The sequence below is a fragment of the Cyprinus carpio genome, chromosome A16, assembly GCF_018340385.1.
Source record: "Cyprinus carpio isolate SPL01 chromosome A16, ASM1834038v1, whole genome shotgun sequence".
NCBI lineage: Eukaryota > Metazoa > Chordata > Actinopteri > Cypriniformes > Cyprinidae > Cyprinus > Cyprinus carpio.
The window spans coordinates 7772364-7790691 of record NC_056587.1 but is presented as its reverse complement, the minus strand read 5'-3'; the positions used below and the strand labels follow the sequence as shown (position 1 = coordinate 7790691).

The 18328-nt window shown below is 36.6% G+C and overlaps 1 protein-coding gene across 3 annotated transcripts in view; it reads left to right on the top strand.

Annotated features, from left to right (window-relative positions):
- Positions 1-983: 983 nt before the first annotated feature.
- The window catches only part of LOC109074571 (epithelial discoidin domain-containing receptor 1-like), a 30002-nt gene continuing 12657 nt past the window's right edge, over positions 984-18328 (top strand). The window contains exons 1-3 of one of the 3 annotated variants that reach the window (XM_042772351.1): positions 984-1361; positions 11532-11684; positions 13786-13888. In XM_042772351.1, the coding sequence (XP_042628285.1) occupies positions 11588-11684; positions 13786-13888 (200 nt within the window). In that variant the 5' untranslated portion in view covers positions 984-1361; positions 11532-11587. Of the gene's footprint in view, positions 1362-1718; positions 2042-11531; positions 11685-13785; positions 13889-18328 lie in introns of those variants that run through there. The other 2 variants (XM_042772349.1, XM_042772350.1) reach the window with 2 other exon arrangements.

Below are 18328 nucleotides of genomic sequence, written 5' to 3'. Positions count from 1 at the left end.
AGCTGCTTTTAAAACAAAATTTGAACTGGAACTCCTGGACCTGATGTTAAATAATATCTCTTTCTGTTTTTCTCAAATATGCCTCATCTTTCTGTGCAAATTCTTTCCGTGCCATAAAAAGCAATACCTCCACACATGCTCATGCTCATACACGATGCCTGCGGTCAACAGGCTTTGAGAAACAATATTGACTCGCTAGGTAGACTGCTGTTTCTCTTGGTCAACTACTTACCTCATTGTAACTGAATGACTGCCAACAACTCTCCAGTTCCCATCTGCTTCCAGTGAATGGGCAAGTAGCAACACATAGCTGTGGAATAGCTTTTTCACTCCTCCACCCATACCTGTCTTATTTACCTTTAAATATTGCTTTTTGCTGACTTTAAAGCACCACACCCTTCATTCTCCTGTATTTGTACATCTGCAGAATTTTACCAGTGTTTGAACTTTTCAATCTAACAATGTTTCTCCTTGTTGCCTCTGAGCTCAGGTTTTAGTCTGTTAACACACCATCTTTACTGTCTCGCCTCAGGACATAATGGTATATTGCTGGATTTTTACTCTGTAATAATGCCATCTTTTAACACTACAAAGGGCTGTTTCTAAACGCTAACATGAAACTCTGTGGGGAAAAGCCAAGCATGTTTAGTTATTAGAAATTAAGCCGATAGCCTACAAGATTTACGGCAGACACCGGAAAGGGTTAACAAGGTAAATCCTGTTGTTTCCTTACCAGCAATATTAAATTTCATATCCAACAAAAAAAAACTTCGTTCCTGTAACACTTCAAAAAAAAAAAAGACTCTCAGATGTAAGCCTTGAGTATCATTTACAGCGGCGCTGCCAGGTCACGGGTTCCTTGCTTTACTCGCTCCGGATTGGTCAATTGCCTCATGGAATATTCAAAGCAGCAGCTGATTGAGGGCTGCCATTGGACGCAGCTAGTGCAGTTATGTAAATGAGCACCTGGTCGAGTTTGCAAGCCCTGAGGGGAAGAGAAAGAGGTCTAAAAGCTAAGCGCTTATGAGCGCGCTGAGAGAGAGAAACACTGATTGAGAAATAAATAAGGACGTCCGTGTCATTTGCGCTCATATAGAAGTCGGATCTTATAGAACATTCCTACTTACAAACCTTTTCGAGTGTGGGACGTACAACTTGCCTGCTTTCAGAAACTTTCTGCCTTTGCTTTCTTGACTCGGTTTATTTATTGGTGGTTTTGTGGCTTTAAGCACAAAGTCAAAAGACTGTGCCAGACTATATTTACCTAGTATAAAAACAACCTGCCAAAGTGAACAACTCGGATTTAAAAGAAGATCAGGCGACACATTTGGAGACGTTTTCGCGTTTTGACAGACTTCTAGGTAAGTGGTTAGAAAATAACTGATAATTGCATATAACGTTAAGTGTAGGCTATGTTTAGCAAACTGCCAGGCGTTACTTTTTACTATGTCGTTTTTAGTAAATACACTGTATTTACTAAAATACTCGTATTTTGATTGTCAGTGTTTTTCGACCGCCGCGTGGAAACACATTTGGCTTTTCATTAAACTAAGTTACGTTAGTTGTTTTAGACTCTGCTCAAATGTGTCAAGTCGTCGCGCGAGTAAACTTAACCGTCTGTCTCGTGCATGGCGGCCAAGAGTCTGTGTGTGTGTGTGTGTGTGTGTGTGTGTGTGTGTGTGTGTGTGTGTGTGTGTATGTGAGGAGTTTGGACGTCTGCCACGGTAACCGGGAATGCGCTCGGTCTGTTGCGGAGTCTGAGTGCTGTTTGTTTGTGAAGTTGTTTTCACACCCGCTCGACGAATTTAAATGGTTCCTAGTTATGGTTATGATACCTGGAACCAGGGTTCAGTGGCAACATTTATTAGAACAAATACTGTGAAATGGCTTGAAAACTGCTTTGGGTCATTCTGGTGGTATATTTACCCACCTGTGGCCCCGGCATTACGCGTCATTTAGTATTTATGGACTACTTGCAATTTTGCTTTTAACTGTAATTGCAGCGAGCAGTCTCAAAAACACGCTGATCTGACGAGTCATGGTAAGTAAGATTTATGCAAAGTACTTATCAGACCTATATGCACTGATTTAAGATGTTTCAACTTATTTAGAATTCAAAATAGTCTACACGTTCCTTTATAGTTGACAACTACATGTAAATACATCAACTCTGGTTTGACGATTCAAATCGATAGGTACATTTTGGTCACAAATGTTTCTAGTGAGACTCAGCGGGATAGTGGTGCTTTTGTTTAAGCTCTCTTTTACAGCCACTCTAGAGCTTGTTTGAGTGGGAATGTGGCGTCCAGTTGTAACAACTTTTGGAGATTTGGTGGCTAAAATTTGGGTGTGGACCTTCATGCTTACTTTATTCTAAAAATTGTGTGTTTCCCTACGAATCACATCATACAAATTCATGAGATTGCCACCTCGTAAAGTAGTAAGGTTTTCTCATGAGACCTGGTTGGATTGTTGTGACCCTTCTGTGCCAGAGGTGACCTCAGACCACCACAAGACAGGAGAGCAACTTTAAACTGTGTGCAATAAGGACACTGCAGCCTTTCAAAGTGTCTAAATTACTAACCATACAAAAAAGCATGCAAATGAACTTTTGCATTAAGAAGGAGAATTCATTTTCTGATGAATCAGTGAAGGAACATTACCATGATAACCATAGTACCACAGGTATGGGATTTCATTCAGACCATGTCAGAATATAAAAAACACTGGGTTTTTTTTTCTGAACAGGCAAAAGAAAATGCAGTGTATGCGCAAAAGCAATGAAGAGATGCTAATGAATGCACCATGAAGCTGAAAATTCCCCCTCCCCCCTTTCTTTCTTCTCTTTGCTCCCTCCCTCTCTCTCTCTCTCTCTCTCTCTCTCTCTCTCTCTCTCTCTCTCTCTCTGTTTAAAATGGGTTTTGGAGATGTGTGAATAAAGACGCAATGAAAAGTGCTCTGAATTGTGCTGTGTCACTAAGGCCCTCCCTAAGTGAGTGCCAAGAGGGTTACAGAAGAATGTGTGTGTGTGTGGGGGTGGGTGGGGGATGTCCACAAACATCCCTGAGGAGGTCGAGAGCATTGATCTGGGCAGTGAGGGTTTATTATGAGGTTGTTTGTGGAGAAATCACTCGAGAACTCTTCGCTGGGTCATTATCCCAGGGAGGTTTGGCTTTACTTGAATACAAAGAACTATAAAATGCTTTTCTTTGCATTTCACCTCATTCTTGATGTGTGTGTTTGTGTGTGTTTAAGCTCACAATGAATTGTTTTTCATGCATTTCTTAAACCATTTTTTTTTGTCTCCACACTCATGTCTGTAAAAAGCTGGGTAATATGACTAGCGTTTGGTGGGTAATGATAGAGGGATCAAAGGAGAATTGAAAGAGAGAGGGAGAGACACGGGTGGCATACAGAATGGAAATGTCCTCTGAGTTGGAACTAACATCAGACGGTCTTATTTCATCTATTAAATTGTCTTTTGACACACCCTGTACTTCTCTCTCTCTGTCTTGCTCTCTTTTTCTTTCTCAGTCCATATACTTTTGATGCTGCAATTTGGCCTCCTGAGCAATCTGTTTTACTTCATATCACATTCTGTTCACCTCCTGTCTTTCATCACTGTCTGTCTCCATGCTGTCCCGTCTTGATGTTGAGGTAGCTTTAAATCATTTAGCCTACCCATCCATCCATCCGTCCGTCCATCACACATCACTGTCTCTATCTTCAGTCTTTTTTGTCAGCTCCTTTAGAGTGCTGTGGGTGTTTGTGTGTACATACACATTTGTTAAGGTCATAAAGGTCAGTATAAAAGCAATTTATATTTAGGAGTTTAAAAGTATTGCGTAAATATAAATCATATTAATGATTTAAGAATTAGAAATATTTGAGATTTTCAGTTAAATTGAAAAATGTCTAAAACCATTTTTTGAATAATGTGAATGCTTATGGAATCAAATAGACAAAAGCTGTATATCGGGGTGTCCAAACCTCTACCTGGAGGGCCACTGTCCTGCGGAGTTTAGCCCCAACCCTAATTCAACACACCCAAACCAGTTAACCAAGGTCTTCAGACTCAATAGAAACTGCCGGGCAAGTGTGTTGCACCTGGTTGTACATGTTCACCCGATTCGCTTCCACCTACAGACACACTTGTTCTTCATCTCCAGGATTTCAGCCTAAAGATTTAAAGGTACATTTTCAAGGTTGATGCTGCTGTAGATTCTGCCCGTTTTATTGATTCATCATGCTCTTTTTTTATGTGCTGTTCATGTATTTTATGATTTACGCATAACCCTGATGATACAGTCTGGATTACTGAAGAAATCAATGTTCAGAGATCCTTGGCCTGTATGTGTGTTACATTCTGAAAAGCTTCATGAATCACTCTTACATAAGGGTTCTGCATTCATTAATGTCTGACATGAGGGGGTAACCAGAATGTGAAACATTACAGCCAGATCTGCACACAGAACTGCAGGGAGAGCAACAAACTAAAGTGTTATTCAGATTGATTCATACCGGAAGAAATGATACATCATCCAGCACAAAGTGGACAAGCTGTTTATATTATGTAGTTTGATTAGTGAAGAAACAACTCATTAGCATGTCCTCTAGGTACATTTCACAGGTGTATGAACCTAAATGTAATATGAAAATATGTTTAAACAGGTAGAACAGTTTTAATTTGTATAGAGGATGACTAACAAACACACATATACATGCTGTATCACAACTGCTGCCAGGTTCATTTAGCTCTCCAGTAATTACACATGGCTTCAAGCAAAGGTAGACAAGCTTTTGAAACTTGTTCCTGAAAACAGGAACATTCAACATCAAAGCTGCAGCTTCGCTAAGTGTTTTTTGCCTGAATCCTGACAGCCAAACACTCTAGAGGAAAACAAGACCATAACAACTCTCACTTCTGCTTATTAAAACCATTTCCACCATTTCTGTGCTTGTCTTCTTCTTCCAGACCGCAGCCAGATATTGCACCAACACCCTTCTGTTTCTGTTGGCTTGAGATGCTTTTGTAATAATGAATGCATCAAATAAGTCAAATCAAATCTTCATCAGCCCATATACTTCTTGTGCGAACTGATGCTTATATTCTGATGGAGATTTTGTGTGAGCACTAAGGTTAGTGTTCTTTTGGGCAAAAACCACTGCTGTTTACCCTGCTGAGCTTTGTGTTAAGCATTTCCAATTGAACTGTTCTCTTCATTTTTTTTTTTTTTTTCATTTTTTTTTTTAGCTTTTGGCTTTTCTACTTTTTGAAAATGCCCTCCTTTTCACCCGTTTTGAATTACTAATAACCCTCAATCTAAAGACCCTTCTCATCTTTCATTCTCATTTTTTCGTTGCTCTTCAAGGTCCAAAGTCAAAGCACTCTAACTCAGTTGCACAAAAGAGCAATGTCACATTTCTTTGCTTTTACTCATTGCAGAACCTGCAATGTGCACAAATTTGTTTTGCTTTGATATAGCGCTACATTTACTATCATAAAGTGCTGCAAACCTAAGGAACACCTTGAGGGGTGTTTTTTTACAACACAAACCAGCATCTTATTTACTAACCAATCACCCTAAAGTTTAACCAGTATATTTGCTGATAAGCAATATGCTGTGACTAGATTCGGCAATTGAAAATATTCAGTGAAGAACCAATAAAAAGAACTCTGGTTTCATCCAAAATGGTTTAATAAACATGTCAGTAGTGCACTTCACAAATGGTTACTGTCATTTTTGATTTGATGACATATCTAAAAGGAAAGCTAGGATAATATGGTCTATTCAAGAATTTCCTTGCTTTGTTTTTATTTTGTTTGTTATTTTTTTTTTTATTATTTTAGATCTGCACCATCCCTTTCAGTTCAATTGAAATTGAATTTGGGTCAAGCTCAGTATAATCGATTCAGTGAAATATAGCTACTGTCATTTATTTAACCTTGCGTCACTCCTGGATAATCGAAAATGGGCAAAGAGGTGGGAGCTGGTTGCTGAAACCACACCCACCTAGCTCGATGGCAGTGTCAGCAGCGGCAATCCACTTCTCAGTCAAGTGACCACGCCTTTAATTATGCAAAAACCAAATTCTTTACCATATTTAAACGGATGAGTTATAAAAAAAAATACATTTACCCCCCTCAGTTGTCATGAAGGGCAAAATTAGTTATATAGACCAAAACCACTTTTTGTACCAGGCTGTAAACATATTTTTTTTTTTCTGCTGTAAAGTTGGGCATTTTAACATAGGGAGTCTAAGGGACTGACTCCCTTTTGGAGCCAGCCTTTAGCGGCCAGTCGATGAATTGCAGTTTTAGTCAGTTCTGTGTTGGTTTCATGAGAGAAAACAAGAACAAGTTGGCACTTGGTCAGCACAGATGGTTACTTCTGAGAAAAACCTTATTTTATGAGCTCAAAGATGAGGAAACTGAATAGGGTGAAATGTGGATTTGGCATCATGTTCAAATAGTTTGAGTGTATTGTGGGAACCGTCAGCTGTGAGTGTTTCATGGGGTGACGAGGTGAATCAGGCAATAACAGAAATGTACTTGGTGGGTCAAGGGCATATAATGTCTGATAGGTGAGGTTTTCATGTAGATGAGGATTTAAACAGGGGCTTAAATGATTTGGCTCATCCCGGATATTTCCAGTAAAACATTTTCCCCTTGTAAAGTGGCTAAACCTTTCTGCCATTATTCAACCTTCACTGCCTTTTTGTTCTCTCTCCTGATGATTTCTCTCTTGCTTGCTGTCTCATTTGTCCTCTCTTTGACTCTTTTCCTGTTCATTGAGTAAGTAATTCTGTTTTACTTTTCCTGTCAGCCACAAATTCACAAGTTATTGGTCATCTTGGCAGGACTGCTGAAGGAACAGCTCATCTGTGCGACTGAGTCAGTGTGGGGACTGACACACACCTGAGTCATGATTTAGCATGAAAATAGTGTGCCCAAGTGTAAACACGACCCTTCATTCTTTAAAACACTGCCGCTGTCTTCAGAGGTGATGTGTTTTCAGAGGTTGTGTGGTCGGATACTTTGAGTTAAACAATCATAGGTCACTTGGGAACTGAGGAAGTTCCATTTTATCTGATCTTTAAAGGGAACATCAAAACTATGGAGCCGAGGACGCTGAGTCTCCTCAGTCCGAGTGTTACTCACCGATTCTTTCTCATGCCAGCTTGAGCACACACATTGATTCAGTCATTCTCCACAGATTTGGACGGAGTGGTTGGAAACTTTTCATCTGTCTGGCGGAGTCAGCGGGACTCACTCATAAGACTCACATATGCATCAACACGGTCATTTAAATGGTTTGGAGACTGTTTTAGTCAATCAGTGTTGTGTAACAACACTATGACTTTGTTATGGTAATGAAATGAAAGCAATGCAATACTCTGTATGATTTATTGAAAATTAAAAGTAGGAGTTGTCAAAGATGTGGCCTAGCAGTTAGCACTCAGGGCCTGCTCGGACAGGAGATCCAGGTTTGAATGCAAGTCTCTTTCCTTCTCTCTCCCTAAAAAAAAATCTTTCTCTTCTCTGTTAACTTTGTCTATTAAAACTAGCATATAACAAAAAATAACTACAACTGACCTTTCATTAAGTTCCGCCCTCCTTAATTATTGTTACTGCTAACTTAGGATTTAGAGAACATCCCAATAATAAACTAGAGATTTCCATGAATATGATTATTTCTCCAAAAAAAAAAAAAAAAACTTTACAATATGATTATAAAGTGAAACAATTTATTGTAGATTATTCTTGCATGGACTGGAATTTGTGTGTAATTTTTGTGAAATAATTGTTTAAAACACACAACCTTATTATTGTGTTGGTAATGTTTTATGTTACTGAGATTTGACAGGGTCACACAAAAATTGTAAAGAAATGTCAAGTTTCACTCAAATCATGAGAAAAATAATACATTTTTAAATATTTTCCCAAAAAATATAGATATACATTTTATACAAGGAAAATGAACAAATAAAATATATATATATAAACATTTTAAATTATTCATATTTACATTTTATAGTTTTTTTTTTAAGTAAACCCCCCCCCCCACACATACACACACACACACTTGCTGAAATATGAACCATTTTCTTTTGGAGAATTTTGAGAATGTATCTGACTCAAGTTTGTATCTGTCCCAAATCATGGGGGTTAAACTCAGTGCAGATGGGTTCATGAAGGTGAAAGTCAGCAGTGATGATGTGTTGCAAGTATTGATGATGTGAAATGTAGTTTGCCCAGTGATTGTGTCCTCAGGGTTATAGACTCAAAAACACATACTGTAAGCATTTATTGACAGTTAATACTGACAGTTCTTGATGTGCTTGTGTGTGTGTGAACTTGCTTCAGGCGAGTCAGTTAAAACGTTGTCAAGAAGGATTTTATTAAATGGAGCTGAACTGACGAATTTGCTGTGTGAAATTCCCTAGGGCAGAATCACACCCAGAGTGACCCCAGTGGTGTCAACCTGAGTTATGAGCCACATTATTACTGTATAATGTATAGGGCGTTCTGATTGACTTCTAATGTATGAAGTGAGTCATTTGAGTGTTTAAGATCTTTATCTGTTTAAACCCAGTACATAGGGGCTTATTTCCAGCCTGGTTGCTATATGGCTCCCGCAGGACCAGATCAGCATTATTATAACCGCTGAGGAGGTTTAGCTCATTCACTCGCTACAGCAGATGCTGCTATAGAAACCGTTTTTCTTTGCAGAACATGAAAAGGAAGTTTATAGGGGAAATAAAAGATCAGATCAAACTGAACATATAAACTTGCATTACCTTAGATTCTTTTTTCCATTCTCCTTTGCGCTCACGGTTAAGCAAGCCAGAAATATATATTTTTTTACAGGCAGTGAAACTATCCACACATACATTTCTGTACTAATGAAAATGGCATAATTTAGCCATTTCATTTACTTTCATATTAGTGACAAACCGCACAGGTCATTAATATATAAATATATTAATATATATATATATATTTTAAATTTTAAAAAAATATATATATTTTAGGTTGGTCAAGCTAATAAGACAAGACTCTCAGTCGTATAGCTGCCATATTGAATGTTGCAGATGCTTACGAGAAAGAAGTCTGCTTTATTGTATTGAATGTGAAATTTTAATTGCATTTAATATAATATTAATGAAATAAAATGCCACTTTCATGTTTAATACAATTAATTACACTTTTAAAAAGTGCAGTTTGTTGTAATGCAAAATTAAAAATGTAAAGTTAAAAAGTTAAACATTTAAAGTTAATGATTTCTAAATGTACTAAATTGCAACTTCATTACAAATGTGTTTTTAGAAATATATTTAAATACATGACATCCAAGGTTCATTAGAAATTACATTAAAGTATGGTTTAGTTTACTGTAATTGCTTGTCAGTATATTCCTTAGTACATTTTAACCTTATTTCAAAGAGAATAGAAGTAATTATGAAATTACATTTAAAGATGTGTATGTTGAGTCGAAAAGCAATTCTAAAGTTAAGATAATTGCATTTAATATACATTTAAACTATAAAACATGGAATTAAGTGCCCCAAAGCATTCCATTCAGTACTCTTTTTTAAGATTATGCCAAAGGGTACTTTTTTCATAAGAGGTAATCGATTATAAATATTTGATTTGATTTGATAGGGTCAGACTATTGTTTTTAAAGTTTGACTCACATGAGGTAATGTTGCAGTGCATAACAAAGTTACCGGGCAACTGGCGATTAACTTTATTTTGTTTACTTGCCAAAGTCAATTTTTGCTCACATTGGCGCTTGGTGAGCATTAATTTTGGACTATGGTCTCAGTATTTTGTTCCCTCTCTTAATCATTTGGATTCGGTTAATTGAAATTGTTGATAGGTTGCTAAGACGTGAGAGGATTTGTAATGCCAACTGTAATAAACCCAAAACTTGCATCACAATAGCGAATTATTTGGCACAGACTGATATTTCTCTCTCCCTCTTCCTTTCTGTTTTCCCTGGGTTTTGGAAACACTTGCAGTCTGTGTGTTGGCCACCGCATGTCTCGAGCTCAGGACAGCTGCACTGGCTGCCACACTCATTCACACACACACACACACACACACACACACACACACACACACACACACACAGAGACAGACAGTATACTGAATATGACATACACAGTAACACACAGTCCATTAAGCTGGGTCTATTACACGCATGCCTTATCTACACCTCTTTTCCACACCTCCTTTCAGATTCTACTTCTCTCCTCTACTCTCTTTGTCCTTGTGTCTGCACAGCTGTGCATCAGCTGTCTGTCTCTCTCTCAGACCCCAGAACCAGCACTGTCACTCCGCACTGGACAGCTGCCACCTCATGCACACACACACACACACACACACACTCAGAGACACACACACAGACCCCCATTCCACGGCTTTGTGGGACATAAACATATATACAAACACAAATCACATATTTACAGAGACCTTATTTTTAATGGGGATTGAATAACAGCAATGCCAGATGATGCTGGAATAACAGCACGTGTGATTTAAAAAAAAACTGTAACCTATTAGTGAATATACAATTATCAATGTTGAAAACAGTTGTGCTGCTTAGTAATTTTGTGGAAACCATTATGCTCTTTTTCGGTTTTTCCGTGTTTTTTTTTTTTTTTTTGATGAATAGAGATTTCTAAAGAACAACTTTAATTTTAATTAGACGTCTTTTATAACATTGACATGTCTTTACTACTACCTTTGAGCAATTTCGTGCATCATTTCTGAATAAAAGTATTCATTTCTGTCAAAAAAAAAAAAAAAAAAAAAAACTCTTATTGACACCAAAATGATGAATGGTAATGTGTATGTAATGTATGTTGACGTGGTGCACATACAGGAAATTAATCCAGCCATTCCATTCCCTCTCTTCTTTCTCCTATAATGGATTTGTCAGCTTAAAAAAAAAAGAAGCCTAATGTATGAACAAACATAAGTCCCATATTCACAGAGACAAAGGGTTGGTGTTAATGGAAAAAATGGCATGCTGTGTAACTTATTGTACTAATGTGTTTTGATATATGTGGCTGTTGGAATGGAAGTATGTCTCAAGTGTTTATATCTATTCTGTCCAACCGACTTCATTAGTTGTAGAAAGGTGGAGATTCCCCTCATCACATGCTATGACATCATAACTGAGATCATATTTCACCCCAAAATTGAATGGATAAAAATATAATAGTCATGACAGCACATTTCCACTATGAAATGTGGAAATCCAGCATGAATGGGATTTTAAATGCTACAAATGAATTTGGGCATCACAAAATTATAGAGTTAAATTTGAAAAACTATGTTTAACAGTGATATAAATGTTTTAGTTTTTTAAAGATTAACTTTTAAGTGAACGTTTGATGATTACCGATATATTTTTAAAACCGTAATATCGGCCTATAACCGATGAAATACCAATGTTTTGTGCATCCTTAGTACAATATGTGGAAACTTAATTGAATCATTCTCTCTCTTTCTTCATCAGGTATGTCTGTAGAAGATAGTTCAACTCTGGACAGGTAACCTGGTGTCACTGTTGCTATGGCAACACAGATGCTGCTGTTGTTGCCTGCCCTCCTCACTGTCCTCCTCGTTTCCTGGACAGCGGCCCAGGACGTGGATTGGCATTTTGACACTGGTAAGAATGTCAGGTGTTCTGATCGTGTGCTGCTCCTGTCATACATCACAGCTAGTGTGAGAAACATCCTTTCTCAGTTTATTTAACTGTGGCTTTGCGGTCCGACCCTGAGGATGTGTGGGTCCTCCCAAAGTCCTAAAGTCAGATTTCCTTTAATCAGTCTTCTCTTTCAACTCTTCCAGTCCACTTTTCTTTTTTCCCCCTCTTTTGTGTTTATTGGGGTTTCTAATGAGTTTTTAATGCCTGTGAAATGTTTCTGTGGTCATTAGAAGTCATTATATTCAGGTTACTGATAGTTAATCATGTAATAAGCTGGAACGTCTGCATGTATAGCTTTCCAGTGACTGAGGGAAAAGAAGGGGACAGGCAAAGAGAGATAAGAAACTTCAGTCTTCAGTGTCACATGATCTTTAGAGAATCATGCTAATATACTGATTTGCTGCTCAAGAAACAGTTCTTATTTTTGTCAAGGTTTGAAATAGTTATGCTGCTTAATGTTTTTGTGGAAACCGTGATATGTTTTGTTTTTTTCAGGATTTTTGATGAATAGAAATCTCAAAAGAACAACATTTATTTGGAATTATTATTATTATTGTAACATTCTGAATGTCTTTACTGTCACTTTTGGTTTACATTTACTGACCCTAAACTTTTGAATTCAGTTTTTTTCTAACATTTTCAACAAACCCACCCTCTGCAACAGTTGATTATAGTGAGGATGATGTGTTTCCTCAGGAGAGAGAGATGAACGTGGAGGTGCAAATAGATCAGAAGCAAAAAATGACTGCATTCGTGTCACCGAGATCGAGACATCTGCTTACAATCCAGAATGACTGTAAAGCGCAGCTCTCATCTGCTCTGTATTAGCTGGAGATGTGTGAGATAGACAGATTAAGAGTCATGGAGAGAGAAATCATTTTATTGGCAGCAGAGTGATGATGTAATGAAACAGGCACCTTTCCACAGTGTGACTCTCTCTCTCTCTCTCTCTCTCTCTCCCTCTCTCTTCCTGTGTGTGTGTGTGTGTGTGTGTATGGGTGGGTGGGAGTTTGAGGGTCTCACTGGTTAGGCAGGGTTTGTTTCCAGCCTTTGCATTCTTATCTCATGACTCACTTTACAGCAACTGAGTACGCCCCCCCCCCCCCCAACCCAAAACCTCACCCATCACCCCCAGCTTCAACACACACTGACAGGCACACCCTCTGGACTGACACACAGACAGGACTGACATGTGATCTGTGCGGATTATTTCAACGCTGTGTTTGTGCCAGAATTTTCCTCTACTGTCTTTATTTCATCTCTTTACTTCAGTTTTCTCCTCCCTGTGCTTCATCTGTAAGGCATTGCCGAAGCAATTCCAACAATGCAGCAACGTTGCATTGGTATTTTTGTGAGAGTTTGACATTGTGCCATGTGCGACTTCATTTACCTATGCTTTAAGCACAGAAATGCCCTAAGAATTCAGTTTCAGTGATATCCTCAAGGCTTTTTTTTTAAGTCAATAAATAATAAATACTAATTTTATCATAAATATCAAACTTACTTTGAATACCGTCATTCATACAAGTATCAAAGTATGTATAGTATGTAAGTCTATGTAATCATTTAGATTTAAAAAAGTAAGGGTAAACATGCATGTGTCATAATGTTATTTTAGTATTATATACTTGTGTGTATTTAATAATATATTGAATTGACTTTTATTTTCAGTTTTCATTTTAATTTTAGTAATTTTATGTGCTTATGTGCCTTTGAGATTTTAATTTTTTTATTTGTTTTTAAATATGTATATTTAGCTTAAGTTTTTTTTTAGTTTTAGTATTTTCTGAAATTCAATGTAAACTTATTTTATTTCATTTAGTTGCCATGGCAACTTTTCTAAAAGTTTTTTTTTTTTTTTTTGAAGTTTAGTTTTAAGTTTTTAATATGTATTCATAATTTTTTTCCCCAGCTTTATTTCAATTAAACAAAATGTTTTAGTTAACGCTAACAACAGAGTAATTGTTTTTTCTACCATCCTGATTCTTCATGATGTGTATGTTTAATTTTTGTTAGTTTTGTTCTCAGAGCCTGTCTGAAGTGTTTCCTTTATAACACACAGCTAAGTGTCGCTACGCTCTGGGGATGGAGGACCGCACCATACCCGACTCCGACATCACCGCATCCAGTGCCTGGTCTGACTCAACCGAGGCCAAACACGGCAGGTAAGCGTAGAGCACATGCTTTCTATTCACACACTGCTTTCTTGTTGCGTGCTTAATACAATATTCTCACTCTCATTTTGTTTTTGTGATTTGTGGTTGGTTGTTTGTGTTTGTGGGCTCTGTGAGGCTCATGAGGGGACGTGATTAGGTTACATGAGATGTCATTAATGGAGCGTATCCTGATATAGAGCATTAGGTAATGACATTACAGCACTGTCTGTCTGGACTAGACTCACATGCTGCTGAATACAGATGCAACACACACACAAAACACAAAAGCAGACACAAAACGACACCTGACTGATAAGCTTTGAGGTTAGCATCACTCTCCCACCCTGAAACGAATAGAAGCGTGTGTGTGTGTGTGTGTGTGTTTGCGAAGGCTGTTTCTGTCTTTTGGCAACACACAGATCATGTGGTTGTTATTAAGTCCACATTCTGTTTAAGACAGCAGGGGGATTTCGAACAGAGGGGAGAGGAGCTTACAAGAAAAATGGGGCGAGGGAGAGGTGCTGAAGATGGGATTTATGGTGGGGATACAGTGCTTTAAAGGGTTAGTTCACCCAAAAATGAAAATTAACCCACAAATTACTCACCCTCAAGTCATCCTAGGTGTATATGACTTTCTTCTTTCAGACGTATCCAGTCAGAGTTATATTAAAAATTGTCTTTGATCTTTCAAGCTGTTTAATGGCACTTCAGCGGATGTTGCAGTGCATCAGTCCAAAAGAAGTTAAATAAAAAGCGCCCATCCATAAAAAAAAAATGTCTCACATGGCTCCGGGGGGTGAACAAAGGCCTCCTGTAGTGAATCAATGTGTTTTTGTAAGACAAATATTCATATCCATTTTTCCAGAGATTTTGAAAAAGTCTTTAAGATGTTATAAGCTATGAGGTGAATCACTAAATTTCCAAATTTGATTTAAATAAAAAAAAAGTATATGAAAATATGACAAAAAGACAAATGTAAAAAGACTGTGCTTATTGTTTTTTTTTAAGGAGAAAGAATTAAAAAATCAAAAGATGAAGATTGATTTAAAAGATTTTGATTTTACATGTATAATTTATTAACTTATTTTACATTTTATTTATATATATATATATATATATATATATATATATATATATATAGTTTCTAGTATTTATAGGGACACTGCATTTTTTCACCTGGAATTCTGTTAAAGACTATTATTATTATTATTTATTTATTTATTAAAAAAAAGAAAAGAAGTTTAAATAATGCACACTGATGGCAACAAAAGCATATACCATCGATTAACAAGCATGTAGTTTACAGTAGGTCTGTCTTTAACAGTTTATAAGTTAAAGTGAAACATCAGTTCCTCTGTGGAGTAGGCTAAATGAATGGGATTTTTACTTCCAGATCACGACTGCTGAATATATAAATATATATAAAGTGAAAAACAAATCAAAGAATAAACAATATTACAGAGAAACAAACTTTGTTAACTGGTTTGAGGTGGAATGTTCTGCAGAAAGTTGTACTTGCAATTTCTAAAATTGGCTCTGGACCAACACTGATCACTTTACTTGACTAAACTCTGATGGCCTATGTGTCTTATTCTTGGCCAGAAGAATATTACAAAGTGGATTAAACTTTATTTTGATTTTGAAAGGGTCTTTGAGATCCGTGTTTCTCTGTGACTCTGAGGTAAGGATATGCCGGTATCAAATTTTCCTGTTGCGATTAATTGATAATGTTTTGTCACGGTATGCGATATTATTACGGTATTGAAATTAAGTTTAAAAAAAGTGGTCATAATACAGTATAACAGGTTAAATAACTTTTTTATGACAAAAATAACTAAACATTTGAATACAATAAAGAAATACCAAAAATATATTTAAAATAAAAGTTTTACACCGATTAAAGTGCAAAATGAACTTTAAAGACCCATAGGTATCACGTTACAATAAGACCTCATTAGTTAACCTTAGTTAATGCATTAACATTCACAATGAGCAATAGCTACATTTGCTTCAGAAGTTATTAATCTTTGTTAAAAAATTCAAGTCATAGCTTATGTTAGCTCATTTAATAGCAAAGTTGCAACTTTCAAATTATAACAATGTGTTATTAAATATTGGAATACCTAAGATTAATGAATGTTCAGAAGAATTTTTCATTGGCAGTTTGTTAACTAATGAAGCCCTAATGTAAAGTGTTAATGAACAATAGAGAATCAAAACACTTTCAGACAATATCTAGGGCATGTTGTAGTCCAGATTAAAATGGAAAAATTTTATGGAAATATATAAATATTATTTTATATTATTTAAATGTTCAGAAAGTAGCAGCTGCTTTTATTAATGGGGTTTCCAGGGTAAGGGCTGCATTTTCTGCAGTTTAGCGCCATCTGCTTTCAGAGAGTGAATGTGCTTTCATTCAGCGCGTCTCTCACGTGTTCCTCCATGTGCTTCTCATCCGTGCTTGTTTACATCAGAGCGCACACGCATCTTTAAAGCAGCATACAGCAGTGTTGTGCATTTTGACCAGCTGATGGGAAAAGTATACTTAAAATGCATTCCAAATTCGGAACAATTTGTAATATATAATTATTCTCGGTATTTAGAAGTGCTCACGATAACAATACCGTGCCTATTCATTACCGCGATATACCGAATATCGGCACATGTATCGGCTCTGAGGTAATGGTGAAGATTCAAGGGTGAATCTGAAATGTCTCTGACTGCTCTCAGTTTCTTGATCTCAGCTGTGTCACAATGAGCTCTCAGTGAGGTGACAGTACCCACACCTCACTGGAATATCTTGTCTCAGGTGCATTTCTTTTTTCGTTTGAGTGGTTGTGGTCTCCACTTTCTGTCATCAGTGTCTCGTCACCTATGTGATATCAGTAGCTGAATGCAGGGACATTCAGTGTTGTTCTTTCTTCTTTGAGCGAAAAACATTTAGTACTGATGCTGAGCCAGCCGACAGATTAGGCTATTACTTGTGTTTGTGAGTGTAGAAAGTGTGTTAGGAAGTTTAAAAGAGGAAATGGCTTAAATGTCATACAGATGGTTGTGTGTAGAGGCTTGTGAGAAAGCGAAACCAGGTAATGGTGTTTACACACAGACCTCACCTCTTACACATCACCTCATTAGCCTGCAGGTTTTTTGTTGTTGTTTTTTTGCCAAGAAATTCCAAATTGTGTGATTTATTTTTTTTCCCTTTTTTTTTTTTTTTGATGGTTGAGTGTTATTGTATTTTGCTTTGTTTTGTGTTGTTTTATTTTCAGCATAATTAATTGTACCACCAAATTCTCATTAATTTCAATTCAATTCAAGTTTATTTGTATAGCACATTTTTACGATACAAATCATTGCAAAGCAACTTTACAGAAAATTACGTTTCTACAATATTTAGGAGTAGCTTATCAGTGGTGACTGTCAGTTTATGTGCATATGGCAGAAATGTTCAGAAAAATCAATAAAAGACGTAAACAAACAGACCATTAACACTATTAACAGCAATTATGCAATCAAACTTACTTTGCTGTTCCAGCCAAGTAAAATTAATTAGTTTAACACAAGCTAAAGAATAATAATGCACATTTGATCAGATATAACTGCAGTCCAAAATCGTGAGAGGCATTATTTGAATGCTTGGCCAAAGAGGTGTGTTTTTAATCTAGATTAAAAAAAATATAGTATCCATGAACCCTGAACATTATCAGGAAGGCTATTCCAGAGTTTGGGAGCCAAATGCGAAAAAGCTCTACCTCCTTTAGTGGACTTTGCTATCTTAGGTACTATCAAAAGTCCAGTGTTTTGTGACCTTAGGGAGCGTGATGGGTTGTAGCGTGGTAGAAGACTAGTTAGGTACGCAGGAGCTAAACCATTAAGGGCCTTATTAGTAAGTAATAATATTTTGTAACTAATACAGAACTTAATAGGTAGCCAGTGCAGAGACTGTAAAATTGGGGTAATATGATCATATTTTCTTGACCTGGTAAGGACTCTAGCCGCTGCATTTTGTACTATCTGTAGCTTATTTATTGAGGATGCAGGACAACCACTGAGCAGTGCATTACAATAGTCCAGTCTAGAGGTCATGAATGCATGAACCAGCTTTTCTGCATCAGAAACAGGTAACATGGTTCGTAGCTTGGCAATGTTAGATGGAAGAATGCTGTTTTTGTAACATGGGAAATATGATTTTCAAAGACAAGTTACTGTCTAATATAACACCCAGATTTTTGACAGTAGAATTTATATAAAAAAAATTATGTTAAAAAATATTAACTTTAAGTTATTCAAAACAAAGAATAATTTGAAAAAGAATGATTTTTGTAATATAGTAAAAATAATAATAAAAAGTATAATAATGTAATAATAAAGAAAATGTCACAATGTCAAAAAATTTGCCAGTAGTACACTAAATTTAAAGAATACTTAAATTTACAATCCATAATTTAC